Source organism: Hyaena hyaena, unplaced genomic scaffold (genome assembly GCF_003009895.1).
Source record: "Hyaena hyaena isolate Hyena2069 unplaced genomic scaffold, ASM300989v1 scaffold_835, whole genome shotgun sequence".
NCBI classification, from domain to species: Eukaryota; Metazoa; Chordata; class Mammalia; order Carnivora; family Hyaenidae; genus Hyaena; species Hyaena hyaena.
In genome coordinates this window covers 122,221-139,767 of record NW_024081472.1, presented here as the reverse complement: position 1 = coordinate 139,767, position 17,547 = coordinate 122,221, and the positions used below count along the sequence as shown (strand labels likewise).

Here is a 17,547-nt window from a genome sequence, read left to right as displayed (position 1 = left end):
CGCGCCCGCCGCCGCCGCCGCCGCCTTCGAGTCGGGACTCGGCTTCTCGGACGCGGAGCCGGACGCGGACGAGGCCCAGGTAGGTGCGGGGGGGGGGCCCGGGGGGGGCGCCGCCCCGGGCGTGTGTTGCCGCTTCGCCCCGGGCGCGTTGCATCGCAGGTTACTCTGAGCAGACTGCACGCTTCCCGGGAGAAAAGTTTTCTGCCTTTGCATAAAGTTGTTCACTAAGGAGGAAAGCCAGAAAGCCTGGTAGGAGCGGCCGCAGAAGTGGGGGGGGGGGGATGGAGGTCGCGGAGCCTGCCGGGGGTGGGTGCCCCGCGGCCGGGGGCGCCCGGAGCCCTCCCCGGGGGCGCGGCTCGTCCCTCGCGAGCAGATGCGCGCGAGGCGCCTGGGCTCCGGCAGCCCGGGTCCGTTTTCCCGGGGTGTCCCCTTGGGCGGCTTCAGGGAGCGCGTGCAGGGGGTTTAGTCCCCGGGGCTTCGGGGCTCAACACTCCCGAGTCCCCGCGGCAGGGTCTCCTCCAGATCACAGTCCGCGCGGCTGAAATCTGGTCTTGAAATCCCTGGACAGTAAGGTGGATTGTTGTCTTGTGGGGTTTATGAAATCGCGGTTTAACCCTTGGCCGGAAGATGTTGCCAAGACACTTTGGAGACGTTCTGATTTTCAAAAAGGAGTTGCCGCAGGTGTGCCCGCTTCTCAACTCGCTTTTCCAAAATGTGCACCTAAGAAAGTTCAGACCTGACGTTAAGGATGGAGAGGATGCGTAAGAGAGCTGGGAAGTCCCGGAGAACTTTCCATATTCCACATACTCTGGGATGCCCCCCTTCAAACAGGCGCAGCACCCCTGGCTGGGTACAGAATGAAGGGTTTCATTTCAAACGATGGCAAGGGGAGAGCTGCCCCTGGTGTGTGACTGTTAACTGTGAGTTGAGGTGCTTGGTGGACAAGATGCTGAATGTGTAGAAATTGATTTGCCTTCGCAGTTACATTTTGCAATGTGTTTTAAGATTGAGAAGACAAAAAAAAAAAAAAACTACCTATAAAATTTAAATTTGGGGGTAAAAATGAAAAAGAAAAAAACCCAGAATTTGTAATTCAGTGTAAGAGTCAAGAAAAACATTTAACTTGTGAATTAAAAAAACTGTGAAGTTGCGGAACACAGAGTATTCTAGGATTGGTGAAATAATTTTTAACACAAGTACTTACAGTCGTAGAAGTATTATCGTGAGAATGTCTTCCTGTGCTTAAATGCCACAAAAATGTAGCGTTAGACCCGCTCACACTTCCTGTCATTGGAATGCCTTGAGTTTCACGATAGCTACTCACTTTGTTTCTGCAAAGTCAAGCCATTAAAAGTATGACTTAGTAAGACAACACTCAGAGAGGTGGCTGGTGAAAGAGATCACGTAACTGGTTTGAGAGCAAGTGTGAAAGTGTGAAGAAGGAAGTAAAATGAGAAGTCTTTCCTGATAAGCCAGAAGCCTGTATGAGAGCCACCACTCATGGGTCAGTCGTGAATGAATGTCCCCCTCTGTGCACATGTGTCTGTATTATGCACCGGCAGCCGGCTGGAGGTTAAACTTCATTTATTTTTAGTCTTCAAAGCGTCTTCACTGGTGATGCAATCAAGTGTTTACTGTGAGAATCTTTATGCGTTTTTATCTGCTTTTCCTACTTGACCATCTTTTATGTCCTACACGGTGCACGAGAGTTGATATTCTGTATGTGATGGGCACTCTTTTTCACTGTGAAGCATCATCTTAGGTCTTTGAGTTCCACAGACCACAAGACAGCATATTATGTGGGCGCTAAAGTGTTCTCATTGGTTGAGTGGAGTCTTGACAGGGCATGTGTCGTGAATGCCTTCAGTGAAACTGCTGTGTCCTTGCCATGAAACTCCCAAAAGACACTGTGCATAGACTCCACGTCTCTCCCTAGTGGCCTAAACAAGGGACTCCTTTGGATGTAAGCCTTGGAGAGGAACTGAGTGTTAATTTCCTGTGAACTACCTATACTCCCAGAAGAGATTTCAGATGAATAAGGGACACTAACTATACAAAATCTCCAGCAGAGGCAGAGTTTTGGTAATTTACGTTTAGAAAGTATTTTTGTAATGTTTCAAAAATACAGAACAGCTCACAAACTGTGAACCAAGTTTAGCCATCCAGCCCTTCACCCCACCTACAAAGGCACACAAAAAATGGGAGGGAAAATCACAAAGAGAAATGAGATCTCCTTGTTCCTTGCTTACATTTGCATTTGTTAGGCTCCTCTTTCTAATTATTCGTGGTACATGACTTACTAAAAGATCCTAAAATGTTTCCCTGAAGGACAGTAGTACAAGGAAGCTGGCATCGGAAAAGTAAGACTCTTGAATGCTGAGAACAAACTGAGGACTGATGGGGTGGGGGGGAGGGGATGGGGTGATGGGCATGGAGGAAGGCACTTGTGGGGATGAGCACTGGGTGTTATATGGAAACCAACTTGACAATAAACTATTTATAAATAAATAAATAAAAGTAAGGCAAACAAAGTATCGCCTATTACAGAATTAAAGTTAACTGGGCATGATGGGAAAAAGAGGAAATATATAGAATTATCGTCCAACTAAAACATCTGCAAAGCCTAGAAAGAGCAACTAGATTGCTAAATGCAGTTATTTGCCAACGTGACATTGCACAGAGTTCACTCTAGTTGGACGGAGTTCAGGAGTTTGATTTTAAAAGAAAAAATGTGTATAATAATAAAGGAAGAATTATGTGAAGTACACTTTTATTCCAAAAAGTGTTGGACTGGTAGTATAAGTACCTAGATCCTTATATATATTTTAGAGTAATGCATTCAAGGAGAGCATGTCTTCTGTTGCCCATGCCTTTATTAAAGGTCAAGATCAACAAAAGAATGCTTACAGATTTATAATGTTGTATCAATTAACTGAATAATCTAGAACATCAGTTATTATTGAGTGGGAAAATGTAACTTCTTTTCTGTTTTATGTAACTTTAAATATCCCTACTTTACAGTTTAAATGCAAAAAAGGATTAGCTTAATATTAACACAGATTGCTTTAATGAGAATTGCTATTTTAAATTAAAATAGTCAAAGCACATATATATGGTTTATGATGTCTGTCACCAAAAAAACTTCCTAATAATGGCAAGTAGTTTGCAACATGCCACGTTGTCTGTCTCCATTGTTTATAATTCTGCATACTTTGGTGCTTGCTTTATTTGTATTTACGGTTTCAAATTAATCAGTGATGATGTTTTTCAAAATACCATCTGCGTGTTAACTGCGTGAGAATTCTCTAGAAGTCTTTAATTATTTTCCCCTTACCTGAGACCAAATCTCTGGGTTTGCGTCTAGGAATATACATTCCTAGCAGACATACTAAGTTATTCTCATGCACAATGACAGTGTTAGAGTCACTGATCTGAGGTGTGTAACAATGACTAATTTCATTGGTTTTACCATCTTCATCATATAGCTGTTGAGTCTGCAAGGTAATGTGTTTGGCATCGAGCATCTTAAAAGACATTAGCCACAAGGAGCTTACAATTCAGGTAGAAAAAATAAATGCTGAAGCACAGAAGTACTGAGAGATACCAAGGGAGTGGTGCCAAAGCATTGTCTGTGTCCCGAAGTTTGCCCAAGACAGCCGTGTGGCCTACTCGGTGTGAGTGCTCTGACACAAGGCTGAACTTGGGCGGGAACTTGGGGGAGAGTTTCTAGCAGATGACTAGACGCTGTGAAGCACAGGAATCCCTTTGTGTTGTGGATGGCTGGAGAAGGTGAGAAGGCAAGGGGATTACTAAGGGTAACAGTGAAGGATCTTAACTGCGAATATGTTTTCAGAGATGCCTGGGGCTGCAATGCGTATGGCCCAAGCTAGCTGAAGGTGGGTCGTGGAGGGTGATTCGTGCACTGAGCACCTGAAAGACACAGGTAGCAAGAAAAGTATTGGAAACGTTTATGGGATGCGATTAGAGATCATAAAGACTTCTGAGGGCGTGGTCTAGTGAACAGCAGCCCTCTGGAAGGGAAGTGATGAACAGGGCAGAGAGGAGGCAGTGAGGGCAGAGCCAAAGCTGTCACGGAAGAAGAACCCGCAAATTCGGTGACTGATTTACAAGAAAGACTAGGAAGTGGAAGAAATGAACCTTGGCATCAGTGTTTCAATCCTAGGACAATGTTGGTCCTGCATCCAGGATTAGGGCGTCTCGGGGAAGAGCGGCGGCTGGTTTTCACGGACCACTGATGGAGGATGGCAGCCTTATTCTGTAAATCACTTAAGATTTTACCAGACCTCACACTCTTTGGAGAAGCAAAATAAGCTTTACACATTTACATCCCATTAAAGGAAAATAATTGCCTAGGATCAACAAGAATTAAAGGGTGTAATATCCTTAAAGTATTTGAGCATTTGACAAGTACCGTTACAATCCCAAAGGGCGAATTAACAGTATGAATAGCCCACTGCCCTGCATTAAAAATGAAGAGGCAAGTTTCATCCCACTGACTTAGGCCGTAAATGCAAGTGTAATATGTAGCCGTTGACTTGAGCCTTCTCTGCTGCGCGTTTGCAGTACCCAGGACGTTTCCCTGACGTACCGCAAGCGTCCGCACTCTCTAGCAGCAGTCATTAGAGAGGAGGGTCAGTCGTAAGGAAATGTCTGTGAAAGTGGAAACCCATGAACTCTCTTGTCTTCACCTCACTCTGCATCAGTTTATGTGGACGCCTGGAGTTTCGCTCCCTAGAGCCCCTTTCTGAGGCGGGCAGAGGATTACATAATGGAAGGGCTGGATTGGGTTCTTGTCCCCTCTCCCCATAGATCTGATTCGCTAATAGCAAGTCTCCCGTTTTTATGATTACGAGTGTATGACTAAGTGCCTGCAAGCTTCCTGTCTGAGGAGAGCTTTCTGACCCGCCTCGGAATGGTGCTGCGGATCTGTGGTTTGGGGCACAAGAAACTCAATTCATCCTTCGTTTTGGTTTCCGCTTCGGTGTATTCTTCCTTCTGAATTGCGAACACCTGATTGGCAGTCATTTGTTCAAGAATCAGTTGTCATCATAATTGCTTCATAGGAACCAGTTACTGATACCGCTGGCATGACTTTCAGAGCAGTGGGTCTCTATTCGTGTCCTTCTGAGTTGATCTGAGAAGGTGGAGGGTGGTGGGTTGGGGCGATGCCTTTCTGGCCTTCCAGTTCTGGGGCTCTTGAGATGGAGGTCTTGGCCTCCTATCAAATGGGACCAACCAGGAGTTCTGTCTCATAGCTCTTTCTAGAATGTTTCCTGTGCCCCTGGCATGGCTGTTGTCTTTGGCAGCTATGTGGGTATTCACGGATTCTAATCACCCCCTGGGTAGCATACCTACCTCTGAATATTGCATAGGTATTTACATCATAATTTGGTTTCCTCTACTACGTCCTGAGTATCTACATGTGCCATGCACTGTACTGAGAGCTTTACAGCTTAAGTTTGTTTTTCACTACATCTTTATGAGGGAGATTTTATTATGACTTAGCCAGGAGCAAGGATAGAGCTTTGTTTTTAATTTCTCATTTTATTTATTTAAAATTTTTTTAATGTTTATTTATTTATTTATTTTTTAATATTTTTATTTATTTCTAGGAGAGAGAGAGAGACAGCGTGAGCAGGGGAGGGTCAGAGAGAGAGGGAGTGACAGACTCTGAAACAGGCTCCAGGCTCTGAGCTGGCAGTCAGCACAGAGCCCGACGCGGGGCTCGAACCCACGAACCGCGAGATCATGACCTAAGCTAAAGTCGGACGCTTAACCGACTAAGCCACCCAGGCGCCCCACGTTTATTTACTTTTGAAAGACAGAGAGAGACAGAGCATGAGTCGGGAAGGAGCAGAAAGAGAGGGAGACACAGAATCTGAAGCAGGCCCCAGGCTCCAAGCTGTCCACACAGAGCCTGATGCAGGGCTTGAACTCACAGACCACAAGATCATGACCTGAGCCGAAGTTGGATGCTTCACCGACTGAGCCACTCGGGCGCCCCCATTTCTTGTTTAAAAAAAAAAACAACTCATGCAGCATATGTTTTAGAAAGCTGTGATAACGGGTTTGGGCCTTCTAGGTTTATGAAAGACCCATGCATATACATATATATACATATATACATATACAAGAAAGGAATATATATATATTCCTTTCTTGTAGCTGGGTACAGGAAGGCAGAGAGAAGAGGTACTCTGTAGGTAGGGTCTACCCAGTTACTTTTACGTCCTGATTCCCTACCATTGGACAGTCTGACATAAACTTGTACCTCCTTCCAGGCCTTACCATACGGTGGTCTTCTGACCAAAGAGCGATCACAAATGGCCTAATCCATACTAGCACTGCAAGAATGCACAACAAGAATCCTCACGAGAAATCCTGACAGTAATCTCACAGTTTTTCACAGTTGCACTACTCTAACTTCACCGAAGGATTATGGTCTTACCTGTGCTGAGTGACCGTTCCAGGAATAATTGGATTTGGAAAGAACAGACTACGGTTAGTGGAAACGTTACAGGCCTTCTAACTTCCAGGCGTGCATCGTCTCATCTGGTACCAGTTACATTATTTCTGGTAGAGGCTCCTTCTGTAATTACTACCTAGTCCTACATTTTGCTGCGGAATGCCCATTTGTCAGTTCAGATTTGTATAAATTTTAAATTAAGGTATCATTGATTTTTCACATTAGAAATAACGGATGTAGCAGAGAACTTCAAACAAGGGATGATAGTTCAGTTAACTTATAACGTAATTCTAAAATTTACGGTAAAGGGGCGCCTGGGTGGCTCAGTCGGTTAACAGCTGATGCTTGGTTTCGGCTCAGGTCATGATCTTGGTCTCATGAGTTTGACTCCCACGTTGGACTCTGTACTAACAGTGTAGAGTCGGCTTGGGATTCTCTCTGCCCTCCCTCACGTAAGCTGTCTCTGTCTCTCTCAAAGTAAATAAATAAACTTTTCAACAAATGTTCAAACTTTACAGTAAACATTACAGATTTGTCTGGGTAATTGTTTCTTCTGGAATCTACTCGTGTATTCAGGTGGTTCTTATCCTTAGTCGATTTACTCTTTTTCAGAGTTTGTAGTTTAACTGTTAGAGAAAGAAGACATCGTCTTTATTACTGGGCGTTACTTCATAAGAGTCAATCAAATGGATGCCTTGAAATACCTTTCGCTGGTACAGTCTTACCGCTTCCTGGTACTGGTTGTGCCCTAGTGTCTTTCAAAGTGTTAGAAAGCATTCATAAAGTTCTGAAATCCAAATCCTCATTTTCTTTTTTTTTTTAATTTTCTTTAATGTTTTATTTATTTCTGAGAGATAGGGACAGCGTGAGTAGGGGAGGGTCAGAGAGAGAGGGAGATACAGAATCTGAAGCAGGCTCCAGGCCCTGAGCTAGCTGTCAGCACAGAGCCCGATGGGGGGCTCGAACCGACGAACCGTGAGATCATGACCTGAGCCGAAGTTGGATGCTTAACCGACTGAGCCACCCGGGTTCCCCCCAAATGCTCATTTTCATAATTACTTAGTGCTATCACCCTGATCTAACACAATATAGTATTTATCCTCTGAGTTTGAATATTTCTAAATTTCATTAAAGAAATTTAAGGAAAGAAATGTAAGGAAGTCTGCTGATTCCCTTGTGAGATGTGCAAACATATACACTGTGTTTCCTGAAGAAGTCTGGGATCTGAAGTTACACAGTCTCCAGGACAAGGGGAAGGAATTGGATTGAGTGGTTCTTTCCCAGAGGCTTCCCCTAGTCCCCTGATCACCCCCGTGACCACCTGGAGGGGAAGCTGAGGTACTCAGGAAGGAGGCCACGGTGATGCTGCTAATTCCGCTTGCCTGTTGGTATCAGGTTTGGGGATTGCTTACTCCAGATTCTTCTATTGAGACGACTTCAATTCAGGGGCATTTTAATTCATTCTCACTAGTGGCAGCTTCGGTTGTAGGCAGGAAATTACAACGCGGTGAGTGAGCACACAACGTAGAGTGAGTGATTCCTGTCTGTAACAAGCATGTGATCTTGTGTGAGGAACCAGAAGCTTACTCATTAAACGTACCAGAAATGGGCCACACTGGAAACGCAGACGGTAGAAGAGCTGCTGTAAGGAAGTCTCCTGATTTACCAGAAGTTGTCGGGCGAGCCTCCGGAGGCTGCGTGGACAAGTGCGGGAAGGCCGGGCTGTATTAGGTCAGCTCTGCAAAGCAAGTTGAGGCCGGCCCCAGAAACAGCCGCAGGGTGGGGGGGGGGTGTATTTCGGATGTTGAAGTGTGAGCACGAAGTACAGGTCAGTGCAGGCAGGAGGGTGTCTGGGGAGACGGGGGTGGACTGTTTGGTTAGAAGGTCCAGAGCTTTAAGGAACAGAGGGGAATCTTAGAGAAGGTGTGAGAAACCAAGGAGCAGGGCCTAAGTTTGGATCTCGGATGACACGATGGGAACCGCTGAAGATTCCTGAATAATGGGCTAAAATTGGTGGCTTGAGGAACTTAGTTTGGCATCACTGTGCAGAAACACCTAAAAGAAGAAGCTGGCCACGAGCTTCCCCGAAGCCGTTATCAACTGCAGACTTCCGTGAAGTGTCTGTCAACGATTGCTCTTCTCATTCCACGGGCCACCCATATATGGAATTTGAACTCCACTATATGTTCCTGATTATTTCTGCTGATGATAGTGATGACCACTGCAGGCTTATGTGAGCACCCATCCCTGCACTATCTGGAAACAGTTATAAAATATATTAATAACAGACAGTTTTTCTGTTAGGGCTCACATTCCAAACAGAGCAAGTAGTGTAAACAATGGTCATGCTTAGATGCGCGCACGGGCGCGCGCGCACACACACACACACACACACACACACACACACACACACTGCCTCCCCCCTTCCCCTCTCTTTCCCCACCCCTCTCCCTTTAACTGCCAGCCATAGCTTATGTATTCTTTCTTGCCTAGCTGAATATTTCTGGGCAGTCCATTTAAAGAGAATATTAAGGGGAGCCTGGGTGGCTCAGTCGGTTAAGCGTCTGACTTTGGCTCAGGACGTGATCTCCCGGTTCATGGGTTTGAGCCCCGCGTCAGGCTCTTTGCTGACAGCTAGCTCAGAGCCTGGAGCCTGCTTCAGATTCTATGTCTCCTTCTCTCTCTGACCTTCCCCTGATCATGATCTCTCTCTCTCTCAGAAATAAATAAAACATTAAAAAAATTTTTTAAAGAAGAAAAGCAATATTAAAAAATCAGAGTATATGATATTCTCCATATTTATATACTGGTTTGTAGTTCAACGGACAGAGAGTAAGAAACGGAGGGGCACCTGAGTGGCTCAGCTGGTTGGGCATTTGACTTTGGCTCAGGTCATGAACGCAGATTTCAGGAGTTCGAGCCCAGTGTTGGGCCCTGTGCTGACAGCCTGCTCACCTGACAACTTTGGATTCTGTGTCTCCCTCTCTTTCTGCCCCTCCCTGGCTCACACTCGGTCTCTCTCAAAAATAGATAAACATTTAAAAATATTTTTAATCTGCTTACAAGTATTCCTGCCAACAGTAAGACTAGAGGAGGGGCTAGCCATGAGCTATCAAATTCTATAAATTTTTGTTAAATAGATGGATTTCATCATCAGAAACACACCATAGACATCAAGGCTGTCGTCCTAGGCATAGGCAGTAACTGTGATATTCTTCAGAGTGATTCTTCAGCACTTTCCACCTATTTATTACATTTTTATTGTAAGCTTACAATTTTCCTGATTTCTAAAATATGGGAAGAAGAGATAATACTGATATTTGATTTTGAGACAGTGGATTTTGGGAAATCCGTGGTGTTTAATCATTCAGTGTATGGCAGCTATGTCTTCTAGATCTGCTTGTGTCTCTGCCTCTCCTGTGTAGCTGGGTTTGTGTCTTTGCTTGGGTGCAATAGCCCCGACCACACACCACCGAGTTGAGGATTAGGGGACAGTGGTCATCGCCTGAAGTGCCCTGCGCTTAAGTCATTTGGTGAAAAGGCTTTTCTTACAGACAAGAGTTTCATAATGCCATATAATTTCACATGACCTCATCCTGAATACTTTCAAAGCTTAAATACTTTAAAGTTCAAATCTCTATTAAAGAAACAGACTAATGTTGCCACTTTAGTGTGTAAACCTCTCAAGTGTTTATACTATTACCTGGCATGGGAGAAATAAAAATATACATTCTAAATTTACAGGGAAACCTTTCCAGAATAGATAAAATATGAAAAGTATAAAGTGCACGAATAAAATATAAAGAAAATGTAATGTTAGCGTGTTACCTGCAAGACGTAAACTTGTGTAGATTTGTTCAGGAAGGTATACTAGCCCTGCCTGTCTGAGACACTCTACCAGACCAGCAAAGTCTGTCCAGTCTGGGTCGTCATGGAGATGAATCAGGGAGTAGGTACCTTACTCCTAGGGTGACTGTGGTTTACATTGAGTGCCCTGGTTTGCTCGCAGTAGTTGATTTTGTTTGCTGGTTCTTTTTGCCGCGTTGCCAGATAGTCAGTAGACATCGTGAAATTCTGGGTGCAGCCGCTTGGTACTGATGGGGGTGAGGGGTGTTGGAGGTGTGTGAGCAAACAAGCAAGAGGAAATTCAAAAGGCGTGGGGGTACACAGCTCCCCCTATCTCCTCAGGAGCGAACGCTATTTGTTCTTCAATAACATCTTGAAAGTTCACTTCCTTAGGATTCTAATACAGATGTTAGTGGAAGTATTTTAGGAACTTCTGACCAGACCCCTTATTTCTTTTTATTTTATTTTATTTTATTTTTTTATTTTTTTAAATGTTTTATTTATTTCTAGGAGAGAGAGACAGCGTGAGCAGGGGAGGGTCAGAGAGAGATGGAGTCACAGACTGAAACAGGCTCCAGGCTCCGAGCTGGCAGTCAGCACAGAGCCCGACTCGGGGCTCGAACCCACAAACCGCGAGATCATGACCTAAGCGAAAGTCGGAAAGTCGGACGCTTAACCGACTAAGCCACCCAGGCGCCCCAGACCCCTTATTTCTAAACCAAGAATGTTGTCCTGACTCAATCTGGACCAAAAGATTAGGCACTAATTAGATACTCAGCCTCCCAGTAACTGAATAAAGATTAGATAGAAAACTATGCATTTCCATGTAGATTGTTTATATAAATCTATATGCAGATACAGGTATCCTCTTTTTTTTAAGTGAGTTTCATATTTTTATTTCAGGATCAGAACTATGTGTAACGGTATAAAATGCAGCTTTATATTTAAGCACCATTATATCCCCTATTTTGAAATTTAAATTTCAGTGTAATTTTCTTCGGAGTAACTTTTACTCTTATACATTTTTTTCCTGTTAAAAGGGCTGTTGCTTATATTTTTGGTCAGAAACAAGATTAAAATAGCATTGCATATTTAATATTCTTTTCTATGTAGAGGAAATGTTTACGCAAATAATAATACTTCTGCTTCCAACTTGCTGAAGGACTTGAAACAGATGACAAGTTTCTAAGAAGAAAGAGCAGACTTTGACATTGCGGTTGTTCAGGAAGACTCTTACATACATGAGTGGGTGCCCCGCAGAGAGAAGCCCCCCCTCCTAGGACCCGGCTGGGAGCGGGGGAAGCTGACTGCTTATCCCTGCCTCAGCCAGCTGGTGTTCAAACGTTTAATGTCTTTTCTTATAAAATGGCAAAGATAATTACCTTACTAAAAAGAAATTTCTTCCTCAGGAAAATAGTGCATTTTCTTTTCCCTGTTACACTTACATGGAGTCTTTTCTTCCAATGCCCACCTCCCTCCACTCAAAATAAATGGCGCGTAAACCTGACAAATTAAATCAGACTGAACTATGAAAGAAAATAGTCCTAATTCTCTTCTAACCAGAGTGACCACACATCTGCCACGAATCTTAGGATTGAATTCCGATAATCTGTAAAAGGGGGTGTTTTTCCCTCTCACTCAGAGTTCCTTGGAAGTAGCCGGTTAATATCAAGTACCAGATGTGAGGCTGTTTTAAACCATTGTGGTTTACTTTCCTACAGTACCATTGCCTCCATGAAATATTTTTAATTCTTTCTTTATGTTTGTATCTGTTGTGTATATTTCGCTACTTTATCGTTCTTAAGGGTCTCTTCCAAGTTTATGTTTTGAAAAACGGAACACTTACTTAGATTCATGTTTGCTTATGGGTCATGACACTTAAGACTTACCTAAAAAACAAACTAATCCTTCTGTCTCAGAGCCAGATTTAAGTTTTGGGATGATAGTGAATCATTGTTTGTTCTCTTTGAATCCTAGGGCTTAAAAAAAAAAAATTGGTGTCCATCCATGCCAAATTAGAATTTCACCAAGGTCAAAAATACTCATGAGTCATGACCATTACACTTAAAATTGAGTAATTTGAAGCTGCTTTAGATACACACAGATTAACCAAATAATGATGTCATAAATTGTAGCACAAATGATTTTTTTTCCTCCTAAACATTGGTAGCGGAGGGTGGAGGCGGGGCGGGGGGGGGGGGGCTGGTCTGTTTTACTTTAGAAAAACGCACCTTTGTGTCATGGCCACAGGAGCAGAGCTTAATTATATTACTGTAATGTAGCATGTGAGGACCCCCGCCGTCGTGAATGAAAGATGAAAAGATTTAAAATTGGCATTGCCTTTCTATGTCATGCTTATTTAACAGTGCAGTCTGCAGCTTTTTCTGGATTCTTAAACTAGAGCCAATGTTAGTGTGAGTGCCTCAAGTTTCCTCTAATAGAAAATACCTGAAATTTTGCCTTTGTGTGCCAAGGTTTGTTGTTGTTGTTGTTGTGTGTGTGTGTGTGTGTGTGTGTGTGTAAATAAAGCTGTAAAGTGCTCGCAGTGCAGTAGGAAGGAGAATATGCCTGATTTGCCTTAAATACCCCTTCTAGGACTGACTGGGTTTTCTCCTACCGGGATTGATTTAGATAAAAATAAATTTGACCTTCTGCCCCCAAATTAAAATGGTAACTTAAAAACTGGGATATTTATGTGCTAAATTAAATCTGTGATAGTCCAGTGAGCCGTATGCCATCCCATATGCGCTGTGTGTGTTGCACGTGTTACAGACTTGCATAGCCAGTGGGTTATAAATGAGTTTTAACAGATACATTCCGTGAAATGCCAAGCAGTCATTGCCATTCGTCTGAACTTTAAGAGTTCCAGTTAAATACTGAAGTATAAAACCTTTGCATTTTTAATGAAACGTCACCATACTGTCATTAAACACAGACTCCCATGCCTGTAACGATGAGTGTCATTTAGACCTAATGGTACGCAAGTCTCTGAAGCTGTGTGACTTCATGAGCAGTACACTGGAGCACTGTTTTCTGCCCGTATTTACATTCAGTCTTTTCCAGAACAGTTTCTGCCTTTCTGACCCTGAGCCTGAACTATTACCACTTTAGTTAATTAAATTCTTCTTTTTTTCTGTCTGGGTGTTTGGCTGGCCCCCCATGACGTGAGTTGGTCTGTTCTAAGTGCAGAAAAAACTTGCTCTAATCCCAGGATCATGGGCTCCCTTGAAGGAGAGTGATAAGAGAGTAAAACTTCATTCGAAAGCAAAGTGTCCCGGGGAGCTGGGTGGCTCAGTCGGTTAACTTCAGCTCAGGTCATGATCTCAGGGTTTGTGAGTTCAGGCCCCGCATCAGGCTCTGTGCTGACAGCTCAGACCCTGGAGCCTGTTTCAGGTTCTGTGTCTCCCTCTCTCTCTGCCCCTTCTCATGCTCCATCTCTCTCTGTGTCTCAAAAATCAATTAAAATGTTAAAAAAAAAATTAAAGCAGAATATCCCTTTGAATAACATGCCCTCAGGTGCTGATAGACATAATACCATTCTTTCATAAAGCGAAATTTCAGATACATCTGATAAATTACACAGTCTTTCCTCTTCCTATACTCCATCTTCCTACTCTAGTAAATGTTTTGCAGTTAAATGTTTTAAAACACAGTTTTAAACAACTTTAGCTCATTACAGAATAACCATGTCTGCTGCTGCCAAGAGTCGTTCGTTGTTTATACCACCTTGTACTTCAGTATATAAATAGCATTCTACAAAGAATGTTAGCAATTTTGCGAGAGTAGATTTTCTTAGAGTAAATTTAAATTGGAACTTAATTTTTTTTTAGAGAATCAGGTTCCAGACTCTGCCATTTTTGCCCCTCAACACATCTTCTCACTATTTTGATGCATAAATGATGCTTTTATATCATGGTTACTTCCATTTTAATGTAATATTAGCTGGTTTGTGGCTTGGAAAATTTAGTACATATACTTCATCCATAAACACAGACATACACACAGTATGTAGATCATACGTGCATCTAGTGTGCATTTAACATGAAGAACCAGAATTCCTTCCCAACTTTGGGGTTTTTTGTGTGTGTGGCAACATGTATACATTTATAATAATTTTCTTAAACTGATATATACTATTGCAACTTGAAAGCAGAAAATTTTCGAAGATATATCTGGAGTTTTGAGGACAGCAGGAATATTTGAAAATGAAACACTCTCAGGAAGTTGAGAGGGTAAGTTCCTACACATGTACAGTGTAGAACAGACAGTGTTTTGGCTGAGACCAGATGTTTTGCAGCAGGGAGTGAGAGTGCAGTTAAAGTATATCTGGGTCATGTTTCGTTATCAAAACTTGACTTCACTGAGACTAGGAATTAAACATGAGTATAGTTTACATTAGCCGTTGTATGCCTCTAGTTGTTCAACAAAATAACTTGCAGGACCCTGGTTTAGTCAGAATTATTCAGTTAGGTCGTTCGTACTTGAATCAACATTTGATTATAATAGATGTCATAGCACCAAATAATTAGGGATTGCTGGCTTAATGATTGTTGGAGAACAAATACTTGTTTTCTTTGTGTGTTTGGTTATTTTTTTTTTTAAGTTTATTTATTTTGAGAGAGAATGCAAATGGAGGAGGGGCAAAGGGAGAGGGAGGAACAGAATCCCAACTTCATGTCAGGAACCTTGAGATTGAGGAACTCGGGAACCTGAGTTGAGATCAGGAATCTGACGCTCAAACCGACTGAACCACCCAGGTGCCCCTGTTTTCTTTGATTTAGGGCATCTTAAGGAACAATTTTCCCTCTAGTAGCATTCTTTGCTAGAAGAGGGGACTGTTCACATGCTTCTTTTGTGTGTGTGTGTGTGTGTGTCATTTTCTTCCAGTTATAATTGTGAACAATATCAGTAGAAATTCGGGGCACCTGGTGGCTCAGTCGGTTGGGCGTCCGACTTCAGCTCAGGTCATGATCTCACGGTTTGTGGGTTCAAGCCCCATGTCGGGCTCCGTGCTGACAGCTCAGAGCCTGGAGCCTGCTTCAGATTCTGTGTCTGCCTCTCTCTGACCCTCTCCTGCTCATGCTATCTCTCTCTCTCTCTCTCTCTCTCAGAAATAAAAAAAAATAAAATATTAAAAAGATATATCAGTAGAAATTCTTTGTAACCCAGTATGGGTTAGTCATCAAAGCTCACCAGCACATGTGTCTTACCATGAGAATAGTGTAGGCCACACTTGACCATCAGCATGTCAAGTCATATTGTCCCCTGTTCCTCATGCATTTCTTTTCCTGTTTTATGTACTCCTCTGGCTAAAGTTCAGTATTTTGGTGCTTACAATTTTGGGCTGAATAAAAATGTATTTGATTTTGAATTGTAAACAGAAAGGACATTAAATTCTTAGACTTGAAGAGTTACTTAGAATTTGAGTATGACGTCAAACAGAGATAAGTCAAAGAACTAGATTTCTAGGCACATTCTGACTATAAAATGGATCACTCACATATGCCAAGAGTAACTCTTCTATCCATGTCTCTTACTTTATAAAATTGATGACTTGATTCACTAAAGTAGTTATTGCCTTCTGTATGTCAGTGTTTACAGTATTAAGTAAAATCTGCAGAAAACAATTCTGTAAAATTCTAAGTTACAAGCTTTTATATGCTTAAAAGTTTGATATAATTGATTCATTTTTATAGAAGTTTTCATGTACTCAGTTAAAATTTATAAACTTATTTCCTAGCTTTCTTTGTAGCTAGCACTGGCATAGGATGGTTCTGATCAGTGAAGGATAAGGCAGAATCTAACAGATTTATGGGAAAACTTTCACTTTTCTGATAAGACCCTGCTTTTCTTCTTTTTTCTTCACTGGAAATAAGAAAACTCGCTTATAATTTAAAAATACTTTGTACTTAACAAAGAACACTTTTAGACTTATGTGACTGATGGATTCTCTTAAAATGGTATTTATGCTCATAATTTGTAAATACGTTAAGCCATCCACATCTCAAATAAATAACAATTGTGTCTATGAAGAGGTCTATACTTCCTGTCCCTTCTCACAATTAAAAGTGTCAATAGCTTGGGAGTAACTTTGGACCAACTCTAATTGTTTAGAAAATGGCAGCTAGAGAGAAAATTTTCATGGGCTTTAGACAGAGAGAGAGAGAGAGAGAGAAAGTTGGATGAGAAGTCTCAAATGCGAGGAAAAAATGTGCAAACAAGGAAATATTTTCATTCAGATTAATGAATAATTAAACACCTGGACTGTGCAAAGCTTGCGTTTGATTCCAGGCCTTTCCAAGCCTGACTATGTCACCGTAGCATCAAGATGGGAAGTTAGGAAAGCATGCTAACTTAAATTTGAAGCAGCTGGAAATACAGTACATGGCATAGAGGCCCATCTTCACATCTGTCAACAAGTGCTTACAGATGCCACATGAATGGTCTGAACTGCAATTATAAAACCCAATGGAATGTTCAGACATGACTCCAAGAATGTGATTGGCCATCACACAGGATACCCATTCTTAAGAAAAGCTGTGTCCAGCACAAATTGTAAATGTATACAGTCCCTTCCATAGGGATGAACAGTTCAGCAGAACATTTGGGGGGAAATACCATCAAATATTAAGAGACGTATAATCTTAGTTGACTTTTCCTTTTTATTTATTTATTTATTTTGAGAGGGAGAGGAGGATAGGGGCAGAGAAAGAGAGAATCCCAAGCAGGCTGCACACTGTCAGTGAGCCCGGTGTGGGGCTCAGACTCATGAATCCTGAGATCATGACCTGAGCCAAAACCAAGAGTTGGATGCTTAACCGACTGAGCCTCCCAGGCGCCCCATAGTTTACTTTTTCTAATAATAGTTTATTTATGAGCACAACACAGTTCTATTTGTTAGATTTTTTTCCCCTCAACTGTAAGACTTTGGATCTGGAGCTCACACGCCAGGCCAAGCTGTAGTAATCTGCAGTGATTAAGGCTTTTATACTTGACTAGCTTCTCCCTGAAAGTTACTTGCTTCCCCCATGGAGCTGTGGATTCATTATCTTCCACTCCAGGGTGGGAATGTCTTAAATTGACTTCTGCCACACGATGTGCCATCTGGGGGACTGTCAGGCTCTCAGAGAGTCAGGCAGATCAGCACGGTGGACTCCTTATCTGTGCTCAAGACACTTGGGACCATATGTGGTCATTAAAATCTCATCGATCGT

The 17,547-nt window shown here is 42.5% G+C and overlaps 1 protein-coding gene across 1 annotated transcript in view; it reads left to right on the top strand.

Moving 5' to 3' along the window:
• Positions 1-17,547, top strand: part of VEGFC (vascular endothelial growth factor C) — a 108,387-nt gene that overhangs the window by 2,975 nt on the left and 87,865 nt on the right. Inside the window, exon 3 of the mRNA XM_039219795.1 lies at positions 1-79. Within this exon, the coding sequence (XP_039075726.1) occupies positions 1-79 (79 nt within the window). The remainder of the gene's footprint in view (positions 80-17,547) is intronic.